The 23,165-nt window shown below is 44.1% G+C and overlaps 2 protein-coding genes across 2 annotated transcripts in view; both read left to right on the top strand.

Annotated features, from left to right (window-relative positions):
• The first annotated feature begins 5,643 nt into the window (after positions 1-5,643).
• LOC123610364 lies at positions 5,644-7,427 on the top strand. The gene is made up of 3 exons (XM_045500991.1): positions 5,644-6,198; positions 6,871-6,998; positions 7,258-7,427. Exons 1-3 carry the CDS (start codon positions 5,644-5,646, stop codon positions 7,328-7,330), a joined length of 756 nt encoding a protein of 251 aa, XP_045356947.1. The 3' UTR covers positions 7,331-7,427.
• The window catches only part of GPR160 (G protein-coupled receptor 160), a 48,759-nt gene continuing 32,922 nt past the window's right edge, over positions 7,329-23,165 (top strand). Inside the window, exon 1 of the mRNA XM_045503014.1 lies at positions 7,329-7,425. The gene's annotated coding sequence lies outside the window, so the exon portion shown is untranslated. The remainder of the gene's footprint in view (positions 7,426-23,165) is intronic.

Raw genomic sequence — 23,165 nt, 5'->3', positions numbered from 1 at the left:
CAGCTCACTCCCCTGACCCTCTCCAAATTGTTATTGAACAATAGGCAGACCCGGATATAACATATAGAGGTGAATCAAACACAGAAAGTACAGCTTAAGTCATATGCATAGCCCAACTGAAAAAACAAAGAGAGAGACATGTATGGGAGGATATTTAAGAAAAATACTTCACTCTCAAAGAATTTAAAAAGAACCTATGATTCAGGAGTAGAATTCAGGGATTCATCGCTTGCATGCGACACCCAGTTCACGTCACTGAATTCTACTCCTGAAACCAATATTGCACCGTATGTTAACTAACTAGAATTTAAATAAAAATTTGAAATAAAAACATACAGAATGTAATTTATAAAAAGAGAGAGGTAAACCAAGAAACATACTCTTAACTATAGAGAATAAACTGATGGTTACTGGTGGGTGGGGGGATGGGTTAAATACTTGATGGGGATTACAAAGGACACTTGTGATGAGCACTGGGTATTGTATGTAAGTGATGAATCACTAAATTCTACACTTGAAACTAACATTACACCGTACGTATGTTAACTAACTGGAATTTAAATAAAAATTTGAAGAAAATAAATAAATAAAAATAAGGAACCTACGATTCATTGAACCTATGATTCAAGAGCTTCAGGAAGACATATGAAAGATCAGAAATGAAGTAAAATGGCATCAACCAGGAAAGAAATGAAATGACATTGAAACCATTTTGGAAATGAAAACCACAACAGAAGTGCTAAGAAGTAAAGATACGTTTGTAAAAAGAATCAATGACTTGGAAGATGGGCTTGAGAAAATACAGCAGTCAGAGGTAAAGGAAAGACAATGAGTCAAGACGATAGATACGAGGACGGGTGACTCAAAATATGGCACCCATCAACCTTTCTCAGAAAAGTTACTTGCAAAATCTAGACAATCAAAGGACAGTTTAAGAGAAAGAGTTCAAGAATGGGAAAGACACTGCCTTAATGGGTCGCTGGTGAGAAAGGAATCATTTAAATACCAAACTAAGGTGAACAATAGCAAGAATTATTACAAGAATTATTACAATGTGTTGCAGGTTTGACATCATCAATGTAAACAATTAATCAGGTGGTCTAAGAGAGCAAGTGGGGCATCAGGGCCCAGAGGCACCAGCAGTGAGGCATTCATCAGAGTATTTGGGCATTGTTTCTGTCTGCAGAAGTGCACTTGGCTCTCTGGTCTGCCCAGAGATTCTGTGAGCTTCCTTTTAAAAAATTTATTCTTCTGCTTAAATTAGATAGAGTAGATTCTGTTGTTTGTCAGAGAGACTTTGTCTGACAAGCCCTTCACATAGCATTTAAGAAAGACAAGTATGGGGGCTCCTGGGTGGCTCAGTCAGTTGGGTATCTGACTCTTGATTTTTGCTCAAATCTTGATCCCAGGGTCGTGGGATCAAGCCCTGCATCGGGCTCTGCGCTGACAGCATAGAGCCTGCTTGGGATTATCTTTCTTCCTCTCTCTCTGCCTCTACCCCACTGGTGCTCTCTGCCAAAAGAAATAAATAAACATGTAAAAAAAATAAGAAAGAAAGAGGGGCACCTGGGTGGTTCAGTCGGTTAAGCGTCCAACTCCTGGTTTTGGCTCAGGTCATGATCTCTTGGTTTCATGAGTTTGAGGCCTGAGTTGAGCTCTGCGCTGGCAGCATGGAGCCTGCTTGGTATTCTCTCTCTCCCCTTCTCTCTCTGCCTCTTCCTAACTCATGCTATCTCTGTCTCTCTCAAAATAAATACATAAATAATAATTTAAAAATAAAAGAAGGACAAGTTTGTGGTCACAGTGGTGAGTGTGAGGGGAAACTAGTAGTCAGTTGGTAGGAATGTTGTTCCAACCTTTTGAAAGGGCAATTTGGAGGGGTTGATTAAAATTCTAAACATAAATCCCTGTGACCCAGAAATTATTCTTCTAGGAACCTATTTTACATACTTAAACACAACTTTCATTCACTCAACAAATCTATACTGAAAACTGCTAGTTGCTGGAGATACTGCAATAAACGAAACCAATCCCTACTCTCAAAAAAAAAAAAAAAAAAATCCTTACCCTCTTGGAGTTCACATTCTGAGGCGGAAGAGTGGAGGGAAAACAGTAAAGAAGGTAAACACTTCAAAGATACAGTATGTTAGAAGGTGAAAAGTGCTAAGGGGAAAAGAGAATGCAAGAGAGGGAACCAGAAGGTATCAGGCACTTGGTAATTTGTGTTCAGGGAAGACACTCGTATGAGTAAAGACTTGAAGGAGGTAGAATATCAAATCATATGGTATTTGGAAGAAGAGAGTTACAAAAAGAGATGGCAAGTGCAAAGGCCTGTGGCAGAAGCGTACCTGACACACAAATAATAGGCCACAAGGAAGCTAGTGTGGCTGGAACAGAGTGGAATATGGAAGGAGACAGCTCAGAGAGGTAATGGCATTGGGGGGCAGACAGAACAGTTTTATAGGCCATTGTAAGGACTGGTTTTCACTCTGAATGAGAAGGAAACCACTGGAAAGTTTTGAGCAGAGAGGGATAATATCTGACCTACGTTTTAACCTGACTATTCCAGCTACTGTGCTGTAGATGGATTGAGGGAGGGCAAGGGCAAACACAGGGAGCTGTTCAGGAGGCTATTCCAATAATACAATCAACAGGAGGGTAGTGGTTTGGAGTTGGTGGGGTGGGGAGGTAACAGTGGAGTGGGGAGACGTGGTCGGCTTACAGGAATTGGCCAAAGCATAGGGACAAAGATGTTCAAGGCAATGTTGTCTGTAATTGAGAGAAACTAAAAATAACCTAAATGTCTAGTAATAGAAGGCAGGTTAAATTAGGCAAGTTAAATTATGGTACTTTTTTTTTTTTTTTTTTACTTAAAAACTACAGTTGAAAGCATGTATATTTTTTAAACTAAAAATCTAAGTAATACTAATTTTTATATTTTATTTTATTTTATTTTTGAGAGAGAGAGAGACAGAGTGGGAGCCAAGGAGGGGCAGAGAGAGAGAGAGACATACACAATCCGAAGTAGACTCCAGGCTCCAAGCCATCAGCACCGAGCCCGATGTGGGGCTCGAACCCACAAACTATGAGATCATGACCTGAGCCAACGTTAGATGCTTAACCAACTTGAGCCACCCAGGCTGCCCATGAGTAATGCCAATTTTTAATGTTATTCAATTTCCGCAAAGAGGGATATGAGGTGGTTTCAACAAAAGCATGTTTTTGGACCATGAAAACATCTTGTTTGGTAATTAAAAATACAAACCTAGCAGCATTGAAAATAGAGTTTCTTATTTTAAAAAGATTCAAACAGAAATATGCACTTGCATTTGTTAACCTACGGTATCAGTAATTCATGACTATTTGCTACAAAGCACATAATTCTATTATTTTACTTTTTTTAATTTTTCATTTATTTTAAGTAAACTTTATGTCTAAAGTGGGCTTGAACTCATGACCCTGAGATCAAGAGTGGCATGCTCTACTGACTGAACCAGCCAGATGCCCCTGTATTCTTTTTTTAAAAACAACTTTTGGTACAGCAGATATAATCTAGAAATCGAGGAAACAAGAAGATTGAAACTTTAAGATTGACTTTGTTCCAAAGCATCTAAGATAAGAATAGGCAAAAATATTTGTCTAGGGGTGAAATTGGAAAGTGGATATGCGATTCTGAATCACCATAAGGCTGGGTATCCATCTGGTGGAGGCCAGGAACTCTATCAATGATCATTTATTAATCACACACCATATGCCAAGTACTGTGCCTTGTGCTTTTATGACAATTTCTAATTTTACAATACATAATCTAGGTTCACAAATTTGCCCAAAGTCATTAGCTAAAAAAAAAAAAAAAAAAAAAAAGAAGAAGAAGGGCTGAAATTCATACTTGGATTGTTGCATTGTCTCATACCAAAACCCATTCTCTTTCGGCTATAATACTCTATATCAGGCAGGGTATCAATCAGGATTTCTTTCTGAGGCTTTTCTTTGGAAGGAATAGTGTCTCCACTAGGGCCGTATTCAATTGCTTGTAACAAAACCTGACCGGGAGTGCATAAAACGAGTAAGGGAATTATTCTTCTCATGTCTTAAGTGCCGCTCCTCCTTTTTCTGGTGTGTTGCTCTGTGGCCACAAAACGGCTGCACCCCCTCCAACTTCACAACCACCTCACAACCGGAGGGAAACAGGAGGAACGCTGTGACAGCTGCGCAACGGTCCTAAACAGTAAACCCCTCAGGCCTCGCTAGGAGACTTCCTCCTACATCTCATTGGCCAGAGTTGAGCCACGTGACTGCTCCGCAAGGCCCTCTGGGAAGATGAGCACTTTTCTCTCCACTTACTGCCTCCCTGACCGAACTCTGCGTGCTCTTAGGAAAGTAGGAGAAATGGGTATTAAGAAGGCAGTGAGCAATGACTGCCCCATGAAGAATATCGGACAGAACAAGGATGTTGGGGGAGGAACAGCGACCTCAGAATGCTGCTGGATCTAGTGGATTCCAGGGGCTCTGGGCAACTCTGTTGACGAGTTTTCGTGCAAGAGAGGCAAGGAAATGTTCTGAGCAGCCTTGGGCTCAGCTTCAATTCTGTTATTACAGAAGGAGAGAATAGATATTGGGGAGCAACCAAGGGCTCTGCCTCAGTCCCGCCACAGGCCCCTGAGACAGGGTTCCCCTTGGGAAGGGGTCTGATGTGCACAGTCGTGTGCTCTGGAATCATTTCTAGACAGGAGGGGTCTGGGGCAGTTAACTCAGGCTTTGGGGGATGGAGGCAGAGCAGCAGGCACTCGAGGATACTTGGGGATGCTGGGAGCGTCTGAAGACAAATTCGGTCTCCTGGATTGGCTGGAAAGTGCCAGTAAGAGTGCGGCTAGCCCCACAAAGTCACCTCTTCCCAGCCCTGTCACTAGCAAGTCTTCATTTTCCTATTGGATGAGTAATAACCCTACCTTGTAGGGTTGGTGCGAGCTTAGTTTGATGTGATGCTTGTCCACCTCCTGTTTTATATACACTCCATAGACTACGGCTGTTATTTTTGAAAGGAACATAATCTGGCCCCCTCACGCTCGCTGCTCGACCTCAGCTCACATCCTCTCCTTCTCAGCTATGCTGAGTCACATGCCTTTTCTCTATCAGAACGTGCACACCCTGCCTAGCTTTCTGCTTCTGGCTTTGCTCACGGTGACATCCCGGCTGAAACACTTCACATCCTGGAGAATCCTATGGTCATTTACTACACCAGCTCACCTCCAGGAATTCTCTGGGGAAGTCCTCAGTTCCAGTAGCTTCGCACACTTAAACTTCTACCAAGGCTCGGTTCTTATTGCACCCTCTGGCGGGCGTTTACTAGATTCCTCGTAGAGCCAGTCCAGGCTTCTGAGAGGTTAAAAAAAAGGCCCAGGTCACTCCCCTTGTTCAAGGTTCTGCATGAAAAGGAGGAGGAAATTGTGCCACATTTTAAATGTTTAGACGACTGGGAACTTGTAGGTGTTCAACAAATACTTGTTGAATAAATATAATATTTTAGCACCGTTGTTTATAAAAAAAAAAGAATGCAATGTAATTGTGCTATTTGCAAATGTGCTATTTGCAGTTTATATAAAACTGTGAATTCATAGTGCACTGCAGGCTTTGCTTAGTGGCATGCATATTTCAGGTTCTGTCACCCTGCGTGTACCTTCATTTGGAGACAACTGCCAATGGCCCTGCCTACTGGGGTGTAGGGTGTCCCCCTACTGGGGACGTAGATTCTCCTTGGGTTGGGGCTGGGGCTTCAACGCCTGGTACACGGCAGGGGGTGTCACTAAGCGGCGAGTGGCTGCAGCTCTCCCCTTTCTCTACCCTTCTCCCAAGGATTCGGGGTGGCGGCTTCCATCGTTCGTCGCCGCCCCACCGGCAGGCGGCGCCCCTCCGGCCAGCCTCCCGGCGGGGTCGCGACGGGGCGTGCGTGTTCAAAGTCGGCCCCCCGCGGACGCCCGCGCTTCCTGGCGCCAGGCGGCTAGCCGGCCGCAGCTGGGGCTTCGGGGCTGGACTCGCTGCCCCCGCCCTCCTCCTTTGAGCGCTCGGGGCGGAGCCGGGCGGGCGCGCGGTGCTCCCGCCCCTCTCTCGGCGGTCACCTGGGGCCGGGCGCAGCAGGTGTCTGGTCTGGCACCCAGCGCCGGGAACGCGGAGGGCACGCCGGAAACCGCTGCACTTCGGGTGAGTGCGGGGTCCGGCGCCCGGCGGTTCGCACCTGCTTGCTCGCCCCGGGGTCCAGAATGGTCAGCGGCGCCCGCGTTTTCTGCGGCGCGCGTTGTGCGCGTCGAGGAAGGAGACGAATTTCTCTTACAGGGATTCAGAAGCTGGGGTTTACTACTTAAGGCATCCTGGAGTGGGGCGGAGGGCCCTTGGCGGAAAGCTGCAGACGCCCGAGCCTGACCGCTTCGGATTGGGGGTTATCGCGTAGCCTTCGCGCCGGCGGTCTGTAGTGGGTTTCTGGTCCGGGGTCCGTGGCTTGGGTTGGCCAGACATTCGCACCCTGTTTCCAGTGGAGATAGCTTTTCAACATACACAGGTGATGTAGAAATGGTCTATGTAATTTTCCTCCCCTGGCACCCAGAGGTGGATGTAATCAGTCACGTACACAGACGCACGTGTGTTCGTTGGGGCGGACTCCGCGTCCCCTCTCTTGGCCCTTCGGCGTTGGGGACCGTGCCCCCGCGCGCGCCGGCACAGAGATTAAGCCCCAAGATTTTTCAGGGCTGTTTGTTCTACGAGACCGTGGTACCCTGGTTCGTTCCTCTATCCTGGCTGGCTCAGAATTCCTTCTAGATAACCTGGGGCTGCTCTCCGGAACTCGTCAGCTGAAGCTCCTTTTTCTCACCTGGACAGGTGGCCCTGGGAGGCGGCAGCTGGGTCCAACCCCCGAATTCCGGAGGCGACCGCCAGGACCTAGCCCGCGGAGGAAGGTCCTGCGAGGAAACCGGATCGCTCCGCCCCACCTTTTGCAAAAGACTCGGGTAAGGCTGGGATATGCTCTAACCTCATAAATAAACCCACACGGATCAGAATTGCAAAGGACGCGTGCTTGAGTGGCCCTGAGGATTGCTAATCGCTTCAGGTCAAATCGTTTCGCTTGTACTTCTCAGATTTTTTTTTTTTTTTCTAAACGTATGTAATTACAAAAATGACTGCTTAATATACGTGTCTGACGCAAGACTTTAAGACCGGAGTCTCTGTGGTATCCCCAGAGTTGAATCATTGGGAATTTGCCACTAGGGATCAGCGCGGCTGCCGTGAGAATCACGGGGAAGGGGGAACCTGCGGTTTAAACACTGTTGAAGAGACGTGACACAGCAGTGCAGTCCGTCTGCGAACGTTGGTTGGATCCTGATTCGAAGGGGAAAAGTTCATGAAACATTGAGCCAATAAAAGAAATGTGTACTGGTTAGTTGATCGTACTAAAGTATTAGTTTTGTTTAGTTATTTTTGGTAATGGTGTTAGGATTGTGGTTGTTAAAAAAAAAAAAAACCCTTTAAAAATACATACTGAAATTGAAATATAGGTGGAGGGTTTGCTTCAAAATAAACCACTTTGGGGCAGCACTGCTAGTGGAAAAGTGAGGGGGGAGCTCCAAAGGAGATTGGCTGTGAGTTGTTAATAGTTGAAGCGGGATGAAGGGTGGGGGTATGGAATTCCTTACACTATTGTCTCTACTTTCCTATGTTTGGCATTTTCCTTTAAAAGTAACACCGCCACCACTGCCAGCGGAGCTTTTGTTTGTTTGTTTGTTTTCCTGACGGTAGGTTTGGAAGGCACCACCAGTGAGTGTTTCTAGAAGAGATTCAAGGCCTTCACAGACCCTCACTCTTTGTAAATCAGGTGTAAAACCTGCCTCTTCAGACTCATAAAACTTATTTTTCTCCCTCGTGGGGTGCTGCTTTACTTTGCTCAGAAGGCATAGGGTGTTTGCTGAGTGCGACAGAGCTGAGGGGATCAAATTGATGCAGGTGGATGCTGGGTCAGCCCTTTTGATACAAAGGGTATTAGCAAGCCTAGGGGTTGAGTTGTGTCCAGACAGACAGGTTGTGTAAAATGTGGTAGCAGTTTTTCTGAGCTGCCCAAATCCTTTCCAAGTTATGCACATCAAGAAACAGCTCAGAGTAGTAAACACAGTACTTATCCATTTAAGATTCGTGTATACTTTTGGAAGCATGGTATATACATCAGTAAAGAGTGTACATTATAAAAACAAATCACTAGGTAAGTGGAGGTCTCCTTACTGCCTGAAAGAGATCTTAACCTATTTGTATTGCCATTTTCACCTTGTTTGCCCCAGGCATTATAACTTGAAAGTGTTTAGCAAAGAAGCGACCCCTAAAATATTCTGTGGTGGTCTTTTTCTTTTACCAGAACCTTGCTTTGAAGAAGGGGCTGGGTGGGAGGAGTAATATCTGTATATTCATCCAGCTTGCTCATTTTTTTCCTCTAGATTTATTATACAATTCCTGCTCATTCTGTCACGCTTGATTGGTAATTTGGAAACATGGCGATTGCATGAGGGAGCTTTTAAAGTTTGGGGTGGGGAGAGGCATACTCCTGAAAGGTAAAAATCCTTAGTAGCTTCAGCGGAACTGATTTTAATGCCTCTTTGCTTTTAAGAGAAAACCTGTCCGTAATAGTTGAAAGTTGAAGTGTTGGTGCTCCTGGGTGGCTTAGTCGGGCGTCTGATTTCTGCTCAGGTCATGATCCCACGGTTCGTGGGTTTGAGCCCCCCATTGGGTTCTATGCTGACAGCTCAGAGCCTGGACCCTGCTTCGGATTCTGTGTCTCCCTGTCTCTCTGTCCCTTTCCCCTTCATGCTCTGTCTCTCTCTCAGAAATAAACATTAAAAAAAAAAAGTTGAAATGTTAGATCAGGCCCCTCAGCCTAGACCTTGCTGGTGTAGTCCCATTCGTGTAAAAGAAGTTGTAAAGATGCTTTAAGTCAGTCAGTTGAGGAAATGCCAAAGCATGTCCCACTTTTGTCAAAGGGTGTGGAAAATAAGAGAATTGACAAAAATCCCCGTGCGTTTGGAAAATGTCATAGTGATGGTACTTCAATGAATGTGTTTGGCCTGCGGCTCAGTTTTCTTTGTGTGAGGAAAAGAAACATTGCAGCTGTTAAGTGACTTGACTTTCTTCCTCGGTTGTCTAAAACAAGGCGTGGAGAGAGAAAACAGACTTGCTGGGCCCTTAAGTGACCAGGCAGTGACCTAATGTTTCCTCACCTCTGTGTAAGGATGGTGGGATTGGACCCTGGGGAGTTGATTGCTAATCGCTGTTTTAAAGAATTACCACAACTGTGACTCCATCGTCTCCCCACATCACCTTACGGAAGGGGATAAACACATTTAGGAAAGCAGATTGCTGCTTTGTTGGCCTCGAAATGAGAGGAAAGGGTGTTGGCAATCAAGCCGATCGTACTTTTCTAAGTTGTAAGCACCCTGCTTTTATCTGCACCACTTCATCCCATCCTGTGAGGTAGAGCCTCAGTGCTGGATGATTATTCTAGTTTCTAACAGATGAAAACCATGACATCTGAAGAAGCTAACATTAGGCTAAATCGTTTCTTTAGAGTTACGGGGGAAGGAAATTTGACATTTATGAAGAGTTCATGGTAGTCTTCGCACACACGTTTTTAATTCTCACAAATCTCCCATCAGCCCATTTTGCAGATGGCATGGTAGCTAAGTAAGGTTAATGGTGGACTTGGAGTCTTGCAGCTAATAAAAGCAGAGCCAGGATTCAAACTCAAATCTGTTGGGTCTTCGCATGGATTCTCCAGCCCCTCCGCTGTCCGTACTGCCTTTTGCAGACAGCTAAGCTACACACCCAAGAATTGGTTAGTCAGTCTAGGTGCACTGTCTTTTGACTACATTCATCTGCCTTGGTTACAGACGGGGTCTGGGCCACATGCAACCAACAGAAGTTTTATCGGGCCAGCAGAAAGTCAAAACAAAACAAAACAAAAAACGACACCAAAAAACCACCGAACCAGTGTTGAAAATTAGAAGATTTCACATGTGCTGCCCCCAGGAATTCCCAAAGGCGGTTCTAGAGCAGAGTCGTGCCCCCCTGTTCCCCTGGCCTCCGCCACTCCCTGAAGTGTCCTCAGCTTTGAGACAGGGCTCCGTCACACTCACAATGTTGTTTCTACAGTGAGCAGTCTTTTTATGCATCTGTCCAAAAGGGGATAACAAAAATAGGTTGAGAAGCTCTTGTCCCAAGAAAAATGGGATAAGCGCATATTCACCTGAGGGAATGAAGAGTCTTGTTTTCTCCGCAGTGTTTCTATGTCAGAAAGATACAGGCTATGTCATCATTTCCCCCACACCCTGCCTGCTATGCTTATTACACAGAACTCGAGAGTTTCCTACCCTTGCTGTACAACCCAGATGGAGTGATGTGTGGGCAAGACACAGAGGAAAGGGGTACCCCCAATACCCAAACCACTAACTCTCTGTGAGTGGGAATATGGGTCTTGTGCACCAGGGTGTTCCGTGGGGAGAGGAGGCCAGCAAGCCCTCCCTCTTTAAGCAGCCTGACACTGGGACCCATGTGGATCCTCCAGCTCGTGCGTTGGCTCTCCATAGCCGCTCTGAGGGTTCCCAGGACTTGCAGGGGCGCTCCCCACTCTCCCTTCACCGCCCACCGGTCTGCAGCCAGTGACAGGTCCGCTCCTACCCACTGCTTAGGCATAGCCCCATCTGAAGCCTCTGTAGGAATGAGGAACTGAGGTGCCCACAGCCCAGCCTTTGAGAGATTCCTGTGAGGCAAGTTGAAGGATGGCCTGATTTCCTCATCTTGAAACTTTCAGTTAAGGGTCATGGAACAGATGTTCTCACCTCTGTCCATATCTGGAGTTTTATTACAGTTGAAGCTTCCTTTCTGATCTTTGTTTCCTTCCCCTGATTCTGAATGTTCATAGATCTGGGGTGTGGGCAGGGGGCGGGTAGAAAAGAGAAAAATACCCTAAATGAAACCCTGTTGGAGTGGTTTTGAGGAAATGTCAGGTGATGTTTTGAGGCCTTTGTTACTAGAACTGTCAATGTAGGCATGTACTTACCCTAGCATGATAAGAAAGAAGAATGGAGGGCTGCAAGTAGAATGTCTTGTTTAGTTGAAAGTAAGTTGAGAGACTGAGCTGTGTGGGAAATGCTAGAACAGCTGGTTGATTGGATCTTTTCCGGAGAGCTCGGATCCAGGTTTGTGGGTGCCTGCTCCCTCAGATAGGTGATTACTAAGGCCCTTGCCAACTGACAGATGGCATGGGAAAGCGGGTTGATTGCTTATTGGCCAGACCAAACAGAGGTGAGGCCGTGCGATCCTGAGTGTGGACTATCACGAGATCACTGTATTATTTCCGGTTCTTCTGCTACCTAGCCGTGTGTCCTTGACCTACTTTTTTCAAAGCACTGTAAGCCTCAGTTTTCTCCTGTGTAAAATAATAATACCCATCTTGTAGGGCTGTGTGTATTCCGTGGCCCATCAGGTGTTATGGAATAAGGATTCACCATGGGTCGGCTCTTACTGTTGTTGGTAGAGCTTGCCTCCTTCAATTTTGCTTTTATTTGTAGGACTTTCCCCCATAGTTTTAGAAGGCAGGCTATAGGGTAGAGATGGTTCCCAGCTCTGATCTCCCTGTTTTCAGAGTGAGCCAAGAGCTGCCCATCTGAGCAGCCTCATGGCCTTAGAGAAATGTTCTACAGGACAAACCCTAACAGGGTGTTTGGTGTAGCCACAGCTTTGCAATTGATGAAGAGAGCTAGGCCTGAGCCTATGGCTGTGAACCCTGAGCTTTGGCTCTGTTGTTGGGGGATTAAAATCTGCACAGACTCTCCTGGCATTCCGTGTGGGTGCAGACCCGTCCTGTTGTGGAAGAACAGGCTGACGTCAGCGTGGAATAGGGAGACGCAGGAGTCCCAGCCCCACCTCTGCCACTGCTTTGTGGGGGCTCGTGGCAGACAGAGCACTCTGCGGCCAGTGCCTCGCTGTCAGCTGGGGATGAGCGTTCCTCGCAGGAGTGTTGTGAGAGGCTAACAAAAATTTTGTGAAATCCTGACACAGGTACAGTGACATACTGTGTCCCACTTGCCCCACGTTAGCAGTGAGATCATAGAGCTGGTAGACCAGCAGGTTTACCTTTTAACATGGAGAAGTAATAAAGAGGCTATTAATTTTTACATAGCATTTTGTAGTTTTAAAAAAAGAGCTAATTTGATCACCAACCAGTGATGCAGGTTTATGTATTTGTATTGGTTTCTGTTGCCTTTTGTTGCCTATCAGGAGAGGGACACAAGTGAAGTGAGTTTCAGGCCAGAAATGAACCCAGAAATGGGAACATGGGAACAAGGCAAAGGGCTATTCATTTTGCTTTATTAGAGAAGGTAAACGTGAGTTTGTATTCCTTATGCCCTTAAGGAATCCTGAGGAGCCTGATATCCTGGGGAGGGAAAGGGAGAGATTGATAGTTGGGGTGGGTGTTCCTGAGAAGCAGAAAACATCCATTCGGTACAGGGAGGCTGAATGGAGGGGTGGCCAGCACCCCCCAATCAGCCAAGACAGAGGGTTGCTCCTGTTGACAGCTTCTGCCCAGACCTGTTCGTGGAAGTGCTAGCTGGGGGTCAGGGAGAAAGGTAGTGGGCGGTTGGTCTCCTTCCTCCTGCCCCTTGTCCAGACTTGTTGGCTCTGCACTCCAGCCTGCCCTCGTTAAACCCATTGCCTTTCTCCTTATTTCTCTTATTCCACTCCCAGCCGGGTGGTCCAGTGAGCCCTCTTACAGCCTCGCGCTCCCACCCCATCCCCCAACTAATAGGCTCCCAAGCCTGCTCCCTGTGATGAGGTTTTTGGGGTGACCATGGGGTTCGTGGGGTCCAGAGCGATGACCAAGAAAGAATTCTTGAAGACATCTTTGCAAAAAGGTGATTTTATTGAAGCACAGGAACAGGACCAGAGGGCAGGAAGAGCTGCCCCGGGGCCATGAGGAGAGACTGGTTACATACTACTGTGTTGGGGGAGACAAAGTTCTGGGGAAGTTTCCAGTGAGATTTTCATATGCTAAAGAAGACTCACAGGATACTGGAGGCCTTGGCTAGTGTCAAGCTAAGGTTGTTTTTCCCTCTACAAAGCATTAGCATTAAGACAGTAGGGACTTCCTGGAGGAACATTTTACTCTGCCAACCTCAAGTATTTGTCAATGGGCTGCAGGTTTTAAGGAAATTTAGTTCGATCTGCCATTTCCTTCTGCCTTTGTTTCCCACATCACTATGGAGGGGTGATGGAGACTTAGGTCCTGTGGGACTATGATCTCTATCAGTTAACCATTTGTTTTCCACCTTCCCTTTGTTCTCGGGCCACCAGGAGTGCCCAAGGAATACCACACATACTCTACCTGGTGGGGGGGGCGGCGGGGATCGGGCAGTGTTTGTGGCCTGTTAGCTTGCCTTATGCTCCCTCATCACCTGTAACCAGCCCTTGAATGGGTTTCTCTCTGCTGCCACCTCCATTTTCCATTGGTATCCTTGCATCCATGATCGTAATCACATGCAAGCTCCTTCCTGTCAATTTTCTTTTATTCTGGAAAGGAGAAAGGAAAAAAAAAATCCTCTATTACCCCACTATTCAAGGACCCAAAGAACGTTTTGGTGTATTTCTTGCCAGTTTTGTTGCATTTTACTATTTGCTTTTTAAAAACATAATTTTAACATTTTATAAACATTTAATTCATTTTATGTTAGCATTTAAACAAAGTTCTCATACCGTGATTAAAATTTATCGTTCCATTTTTCATGTGATTATAAATATTGTAAATATTATTTGTAATAATTGCGTGCTATTTCAGGCTTTTTTTTTTTTAAGCCATCCTCTTAATATTAGAGAACTAGGTGGTTGCTTATTTTTTGGTATTGTAAATCATTCCAAGTTGCATTACATAAACCTGTGATTCTGTGATATAATAAGAAATAAATATATTTGGCCTTCATCCAAGGTTCTGGTACCAAGCTCCTGGTGAGGGGAGTGTCTTTTGTTATTCAGAATAAGTACCTTTCCATTACACTCAAATTTATGCTAATGAGACAACTCTTAGGGCTGGTTGCCAGGGGAGCCAACCATGTGATTAGAGGGGTGGGACTTTCAGCACCGTCCCCACCCCCTTCCCCTCAGCAACCCCCCGCCCCAGGGGGCTGGAGATCATCTTAATAACTAATGACCAGCTATTTAATCAGTCATGCCTATGTAATGGAGGTTGGTGATCCATCAAGATGCTGGGAGGGTGATGTGCCCGGAGTGGGCACAGAAGCTCTGCACCCTTTACCTGTACCTTGCTCTGTGCATCTCTTCCAATTGGCTGTTCCTGAATTGTATCCCTTATAATAAACCAGTAATAGTAAAGTGTTGGTCTCAGTTCCAAGAGCTGTTACCAAGCCCGAGGAGGGGGATGTAGGCACCCCCAATTTTTAACTTGGTAGACGTGTAGGCGACGACCTGGCCTTGTGGCTGGCTGGCATCTGAAGTGGGAAGCAGCCTTCTTGTGGGGCTGAGCCCTCACCCTGTGTGGCCTCCGCTAACTCTGGGTGGTGTCAGATCTGCTTGGTGTGGAAAACCTCACAAGTTTGGTGGTAAGACGTGTTATGTGTGGGGACAGTGCTTTTTACCTTCTGATTCCATTTCACATTATTTGGAATGGACTCCTGTAAGAATAATTACCGAGTCCCAGGTTTTGAATAGTGAGTTTTCTTTCTGATTACAAAAGCAATGAATTTTCATTGCGAAGGATCCAGTGAGTGTAGGGGGTGTAAAAAGTAAATGCGCCCATCCCGTGACCAACCAGAAAGTCACTGTTGGTGTAGCTTGTCTGTCCTGCAGGATGTGTGCATCCACAGCTTTGCTTGTCCACGTGTGGCCCATGGACAGCAGCCTGGACATCGCCTGGGAACTTGTTAGGAATGCAGAATCTCTGGCCCGTGCCAGACATTGAATCAGGATCCATTTTTTAACAAGACCCACATTCAAGTTTGAGAAGTGTTGGTTTACAAGGCCTTGATCCTACCAATCACAGGGTTCTGGCATTGATTAACTCTGATCTGTGTATATACACACGTTTTTCCTATTCACCCAGTATTGAGATGGTACTCTCTACCACTGGTTTTCAGCCTCCCAACCCCTCTGCCCTAAGACCATCTGAGGACAAGAGCTCACTCCCCTCAGTAACACGGATTCCAGGATCAGCAGAATCTCTGGGAAGCAGGGGGAATACCACGATGCTCCCCTGTGAGAAGCCCTGATATATACAGCTTTTAGCTTGCTTCTATCATTGAACATCATATTGTCAGCATTTTCTAATACTCTTTCCTGCAAAGCTTGTCTTTCATGTCTGCAGATACTGTGACTATCATAATTCATCTGACTACTTCCCTGCTTTAGGCATTTAAGTTTTTTTGATTCTTTTGAGGGAGGAGAGTGTTCTGTAGGCTATTATAAGTGTGCTCTAGTGAGCTGCTCGTACAGTACTTCCTTCCTTCAACTCTGATTATTTCCTTATGATAAATCCCTGGAGTGGAGATAACTGGGTCAAAAGCCACGAACATTTTAAACACTCTTTAAATCTACCAGGAGTGTAGGAAGTACCCCGACACCGAATCGTTCTGCGCAGTGGTTAGTGTGGTCTGTAGACAGACTCTCTGGGGAGCAGAGGTCATGGCTCATTCAGCATCACCCCTCCAGGCCTGGCTTAGACCAGACTCTAGGTTTTGACTCTAAGGGGGGTTGGGAGAGTGGAAGGGAAGTTACTGGAAGGGTGGTGGCTTCCTGTGGTGGTGGCCTTCCCTTCCTCCTAGCCTGAGGCTTGAGTTGTAAGAGATGCCACTGAGCTGGCCACATCTCCAGGTCTATCTTACAGTGGTGAGGGGCAGGGTGGGGGGGGGGGGGTGGGCTGTGTGTGTGTGTGTACACATACGTACGTACCCGTAGTTGAGGCCTGACTCTGTTGGACTTGACTGACCCTTGACTTGGTTTTGCTTCCTAAGTCTCAGACTATTAGGCTGGCTAACACTTTTTCTTCCCATGACTAGACCAAGAAACTCACATTAAGCAAACATTCTGAGAGGTACACTAGGATTCTGACATAAAGAAAAAGTGAAATATCAGCATTGTAATTGAGGTGCAATTTGGACTTGGATGCCTGGAAAATATTTTTGGCCCTCCATAAATATTTTTGGAGTGAATGAATGAATGAATATACAAAGAATAAATGAGTCTGATTCTGTTTCCATAACATACAGAAGTTGAATATATATGTGTGTATTATATGACATAATTAAAGCATTTAAAAATGAGTATTGAATCATTAGCCACTCATTTTTATTAACTATTTGACATGTTATGATTTCCAAATAGACACACACATAACCATACCTTCTGAAAATAAGTGTGATTGATTGATTCAGAGTTTGTCTAATAGTAAAGTTTTTATAGAGTTTTGGGAGGAATTTTCAATCATTTAAAAGTTTATTGAGGTACATAAATAAAATTCACAGATCTTAAGTGTTGTGTTTTGATCAGTGTATGCACCCATATAAACATCCCAGTCAAGATCCAGAACATTTTCATGCTCCAGAAAGTTCTCTCATGCCGCTTTGCAGTCAATCTCCCTACCCTAGAGGCAACTGCTGTCCTGATTTCTAGTGCCATACATGAGCATTGCCTGTTCTTTTTTCTTTTTTTAAGTTTTTTAAAATTTATTTTTGAGAAAGAGACAGTGTGAGTGGGAGAGGGGCAAAGTGAGAGACACAAAATCTGAAGCAGGCTCTAGGCTCTGAGCTGTTAGCACAGAGCCTGATGTGGGGCTAGAACTTGTGAACCACGAGATGGTGACCTGAGCTAAAGTTGGACGCTTAACTGACTAAGCCACCCAGGCGCCCCAACTTTGCCTGTTCTTGAACTTCGCATATATGAAACATAATTTACATTATATACAAATATAATATTTGTAAATGGAATAGTATACATTAGAACAAAACTGCCTTTTGTCAACAGGTTTTTGAGATTCATGCATATTTTGTGTTTCAGTAATTTGTTTCTTATTAATAACTAATACTCTTTTTTTCAATATACCACAATTTTTCCATTCTCCTTGGAAGAGCGTTTGGGTTGTTTCCAGTTTGAGGCCATTATGATGAATAAAGCTGCTATGAACAATCTTGTACAAATTTTTAAAACAAACTGTTTTAGGGGGGTGTAATTTACATGCCATAACATCCATCCATCATAAGTGTACAGTTCTATTATCCTTATAGACTTTTACACCCATTACCTCATTCTAATTTTAGAGCATTTCTGTCACTCCCAAGGTTTCTTCATGCCAGTTTACAGTCAGTCCTCTCCTCTAAGCCAGGACAGCCATTACTCTTTCTGTCTCTCACCTTTTTTGGATATTTCCTAAAAATAGAATCCTAGAATATGTAGTTTTTTTGTGGCTTCTTCCACTTAGCATTGTAGTCTTGAGGTTCGTCCATGTTGCCACATCTGTTAATAGCTTGTCCCTTTGGGGCGCCTGGGTGGCGCAGTTGGTTAAGCGTCCGACTTCAGCTCAGGTCACGATCTCGCGGTCCGTGAGTTCGAGCCCCGCGTCGGGCTCTGGGCTGATGGCTCAGAGCCTGGAGCCTGTTTCTGATTCTGTGTCTCCCTCTCTCTCTGCCCCTCCCCCGTTCATGCTCTGTCTCTCTCTGTCCCAAAAATAAATAAACGTTGAAAAAAAAAAATTAAAAAAAAAAAAATAGCTTGTCCCTTTGTATTGTTGATAGTATTCAATTTCATAGATATACCATATTTTGTTTATCCATTTACCAGTTGTTGGACATCTTAATTGTTTCCAGTTTGGGCCATTATAAATCATGTACAGGTGTTTGTGTGGACTTCTGTTATTTTTCTTGGGTAGATTCTTAGGAGTGTAATTACTGAATCATATGGTAAGTTTAACCTTTTAAGAAACTGCCAAGGGGCGCCTGGGTGGCGCAGTCGGTTAAGCGTCCGACTTCAGCCAGGTCACGATCTCGCGGTCCGTGAGTTCGAGCCCTGCGTCAGGCTCTGGGCTGATGGCTCAGAGCCTGGAGCCTGCTTCCGATTCTGTATCTCCCTCTCTCTCTGACCCTCCCCCGTTCATGCTCTGTCTCTCTCTGTCTCAAAAATAAATAAAAACGTTAAAAAAAAAAAAAAAAAAAAAGAAACTGCCAAACTTTTCCCAGAAGTGGCTGTTACAATGTTAGTGTCTCACCATCAATGTATGAGGGTTTTGATTTCTCTACATTCTCACCAATACTCAGTATTGTTAGTGGTTTTGACTATAGCCATTCTAATGGATGTGTGGTGATAATATCATTGCAGTTTTTTTTTTTTTTAATGTTTATTTATCTTAGAGACAGAGCATGAGTAGAGGAGGTACGGAGAGAGAGGGAGACACAGAATCTGAAGCAGGCTCCAGGCTCTGAGTTGTCAGCATAGAGCCTGACACGGGGCTTGAACTCGTGGACTGTGAGATTAGGACCTGAGCTGAAGTCAGATGCTTAACTGAATGAACCACCCAGGCAACCCTCTCATTGCAGTTTTCAATGTACGTTTCCCTAATGACTAATGATGTTGAGCACCTTTCCATGTGCTTGTTAGTCATTCATGTTATCTTCTTTGGTGAAATGTTTAGTTAAATCTTTTGCTCATTTTCGGGCACGTGGGTGGCTCAGTTGGTTAAGTGACTCTTGGTTTCAGCTGAGGTCATGATCCCAGGGTCATGGGGTCAGCCCCATGTCAGGCTCATTGCTGAGTGTGGAGCCTGCTTAAGATTCTCTCTCTCTCTTTCTCTCTCTCTCTGCCCCTCTCCCCTGCTCTCACACTCTCTTAAAAAAATCTTTTGCTCATTTTTAAAATTGGGTTGTCACTGTTATCTTAGTTTCAAAAAACTTTAAATATTTAAAATATTTAATAAAAATTCAGTTGTTTAAAGTCTTTTAAAAAGTCTTTTATCAGGTATATGATTTGCAAATGTTTTCTCTGAATCCATGACTAAGCTTTTTATTTTCTTAATGGTGCCTTTTAAATAAAAAAACTTAAATTTTGATGAAGTCTGTTACCTGTTTTTTTTTCTTTTATGGTTTGTGCTTTTAATTAGGTATCTAAGAAATATTAACTAACCTCTTACAAGACTTTTTTTTTAGTAGACTTAATCTTTTAAAGCAATTTTAGATTTATAGCAAACTTGAGCAGAAGGTACAATTGCCAAAGATTCCCAATATACCCCCATATACCCATATACCTCCACACATGCATAGCCTCCCTGGTTACCAGCATTCCCGTATCAGAGTGGTACATTTGTTGCCATTGTTGAACCTACATTGACACATTTATAATTGCCCCCAATCCACAGTTTACATTACAGTTCACTCTTGGTGGTATATATTCTGTGAGTGTTGACAAACCCATAAAGACATGTATTTACAGTTACAGTATTATACAGACTGATAGTAAAAATGCTCCGTGTTCTACCTGTTCCTTGCTCCCTCCTCTCTCTCCTGGCAACCACTGATCTCCATAGTTCTGCCTGTTCCAGAATATCATGCACTTGGAATCATATAGTATGTAGCCTTTTTATTTTTATTTTTTATTTTTAAAAAAAAATTTTTTTTTCAACGTTTATTTATTTTTGGGACAGAGAGAGACAGAGCATGAACGGGGGAGGGGGGGGCAGAGAGAGAGGGAGACACAGAATCGGAAACAGGCTCCAGGCTCTGAGCCATCAGCCCAGAGCCCGACGCGGGGCTCGAACTCACGGACCGCGAGATCGTGACCTGGCTGAAGTCGGACGCTTAACCGACTGCGCCACCCAGGCGCCCCTATGTATGTAGCCTTTTTAGACCGACTTCTTTCACTTAACAATATGCAGTTTTTCTCCATGTCTTTTCGTGACTTGATAGTTTTGCTTTGTTTTTTAAGCCCTGAATAATAAAGGTTTATCTGAGGACATTTTGGTTGCTTCCAAATTTTGGCAATTTGAGCAGTCTTTTGTGTGGACATAAGTTTTCTTAAAAAAAATTTTTTTTAATGTTTTATTTATTTTTGAGAGAGAGAGCGAGAGCGAGCTTGTGTGTCCATGAGTGGGGGAAGGGCAGAGAGAGAGAGGGAGACATGGAATCTGAAGCAGGCTCCAGGCTCCAGGCTCCAAGCTGTCATCACAGAATCCAACGCAGGGCCCAAACTAACGAACAGTGAGATCATGACCTGTTGATTAACACACATTTTGTATGTTATATGTATTATATACTGCATTCGTGCAGTAAAATAAGCTAAAGAAAAGAAAATGTTAAGAAAATCATGAAAGAAAATACATTTACAGTACTGTACTCTATTTATTGATAAACATAAGTTCCTGTTGTTTGCGTACAAGATGAATCATCTGTGTGTCAGTACCTCCATCAGTATTGTCTTATATGGTAAAAACAGTCTAGCTACTGTACATATTACTAACACTAGATGTCAAAAATGAAAGGTAATGTGATAAAGAAATTGTGTTTATTTACAAGTATAACGATTCATGCATTGATAGCACAAAGAAGCAACAATATGATTGCTTTATGGTAGCTAGCCTATACACTAATGAATGAATCATTATAAATTTTTTTTGGCATACAGTATTATAGTCCTATTTGTATGACAGTGTTGAAAACATTGTTACATTTTTTTTTAAACCGCTTACCTATAATGCTAGGCTGATACATAATTTCTCCAATCAGGAGAGAAAGGGGCATATTGTATGGTAGAGTTATTCTTTGAAAACAAAGTTTAAAACAATAAGAAAAATAACACATTATTAATTTTATATTATCACTCAGCTTATGCCTATGTAGAAGAGGCTGTCTACAGCCTCGCCTTTCATACAAGTCTTGTACGCGATGTTTTACGTGATTAATACTTGGGTGGTGATGACGAGGATATAAAAATGTGTGATACAGTTCTTGCCATATAGTTATTAGATTTTTCACACGAAGACACTTTTTTCCCAAATACATATAACATAAGCTTATTAACTGGATGTCATGATGATTATTTACTGTTCATTAAGTGGAAGTAGACCATGATAAATGTCTTCATCTGATCATTGTCACATTGAGTAGGACGAGGAGCAAGAGGAAGGATTGGTCTTTCCTGTCTCGGGTGGCGGAGGTGGAAGAAATGGAAGGGGAGTCGGGAGACGCAGGCACACTTGGTGTAGCTTTATGGAAGTACATCGTATTTTCTGTCTGATATTTTTTGCTTTTTCATTTCTCTACAGATGTTTCTATATGGTACCAATCCTCCTACCACCAATTTGCTTTAGCTTCAGTTCTCGTATCATAGAAGAGTCCACATCATAAAAGTAGATAGCAGTCTTGAATAATCAGAACACTTCTGCCAGATTGTCTACTGTCCATTTATTTTCTGGCACTGCTTCTTTTTCTTCCTCCTTGACATTGGTTCGGAAGCACTCCAGTCATTTTCTGTTAATTCTGCAGTGCAGTGTCTGTTAGCTCTTCAAAATCCATATCTTGAAACTCTTTAGCCCCACCTTTTTTTTTTTTTTTTTTTTTTTTTGCGCGCCATATCTGTAGTTTCTGTCTTTGGCTTTGTTGTAAATCCTGTGCAGACATGCTCAAACTGCATCTGGATGAAGTTTTCTCCAGCAGGAATTTGTTTCAGGCTTGATGGCATTTTCATGGCTTTTTCTTTAACAATGATGGCATTTTCAATAGTGTAATCCTTCCAGACTTTCATGATGTTCTCTCCATCAGAGTTCTCTTCCATAGAGTACCGTGTGTAATGAGCCCTAAAGGTCCTTATGATCCCCTGATCTAGAGGTCGAATTAGACACGTTGTGTTTGGGGGCAAATAAGGGACACTTTGATCCCTTGGTGTTGAACTCCTAGGGTTGTAAGTGACTGTGGGCACTGGCCAATATCAAAGGAACTTTAAAAGGGAATCCTTTATTGGCAAGGTACTTCCTGACTTCAGGGACAAAACATTAATGGAACTGATCCAGAAAAAGGGCTTTTGTTGCCCAGGCCTTCTTATTGCACAACCAAAAGACTGGCAGCTGGTGTTCATCTTTTCCCTCCAAGGCTTAGGGGTTAACAGCTTCATAGATATGGGCAGTCTTTATCATCTACCTGACTGCATCTACACAAAAAGTAGTGTTAGCCCATTGCTTCCCGCCTTAAATCCTGGTTCCCACTTCTCTTCCTTGCTAGTAAATGTCCTTTGTAGCATGTTCTTTTTTTTTTTTTTCCAGAATAAGACACTTTTGTCTTCATTAAAAGCTTGTTCAGGGGCTGCCTTGGGTGGCTCAGTCAGTTAAGTGGTCCACTCTTCATTTCAGCTCAGGTCATGATCTCATGGTTGGTGAGTTTGAGCCCCACATCTGGCTCCACGCTGACATCCTGGAACCTGCTTGGAATTTTCCCTCTCTCTGCCCCTCCCGGGCTTGCACTGTCTCTGTCTCTCTCAAAGTAAATAAATAAACTTAAAAAAAAAAAAAAAACAACTTGTTTAGGCAGATGTCCTTTCTCCCCAACATTTTTCTTTATGGTGTCGGGGAACTCATCTGCTGGCCATTGGTCTGCAGAGGCTACTTCTCCTTTTATCTTGACATTTTTTTAAAGCCAAACCTCTTTCTAAAATTATCAGACCATCCTTTGCTGGCATTAAACTCTCCAACTTGAGATCCCTTTACCTTCCTTTTGCTTTCAGTTGTCATTTATTTTTTTTTTCTTGAATCTTTTTAGAGTCTGTACGTAAGCCTTTTTTATAGCAATGCTCTACCCACATGAAAGCTGCATTTTCAATACAAGATAAAAAGGCATTTTGCAAACAGTGTAAGATTTTGAACCTGCTGGTGTGACTTCACAAACTTCCCTCCCCTCCCCACCTTCCCTTCCCCTTCCCTCCCCCTTCCCTCCCCTCCCTCTCCCTCCCCCTTCCCCTTCCCTTTCCCCTCCCCCCTTCCCCTTCCCTCCCCCCTTCCCCTTCCCTCCCCTCCCTCTCCCCTCCCCACCTTTCTCTTCCCTCCCTTTCCCCCTTCCCCTCCCCTTACCCTTCCCTCCCCTCCCTCTCCCCTCCCCTCTCCT

The sequence above is a fragment of the Leopardus geoffroyi genome, chromosome C2, assembly GCF_018350155.1.
Source record: "Leopardus geoffroyi isolate Oge1 chromosome C2, O.geoffroyi_Oge1_pat1.0, whole genome shotgun sequence".
NCBI classification, from domain to species: domain Eukaryota; kingdom Metazoa; phylum Chordata; class Mammalia; order Carnivora; family Felidae; genus Leopardus; species Leopardus geoffroyi.
This window is presented reverse-complemented; position numbering and strand designations above follow the sequence as displayed.

Excerpts from the sequence above, each read along its gene's own strand:
- LOC123610364 (XM_045500991.1), top strand. The coding sequence starts at position 5,644 with ATGCATATTTCAGGTTCTGTCACCCTGCGTGTACCTTCATTTGGAGAC. Across the intron at positions 6,199-6,870 it reads CGGAAACCGCTGCACTTCGG|GTGGCCCTGGGAGGCGGCAG; the intron begins GTGAGTGCGGGG and ends TCACCTGGACAG. Across the intron at positions 6,999-7,257 it reads ACCTTTTGCAAAAGACTCGG|GGATCAGCGCGGCTGCCGTG; the intron begins GTAAGGCTGGGA and ends ATTTGCCACTAG.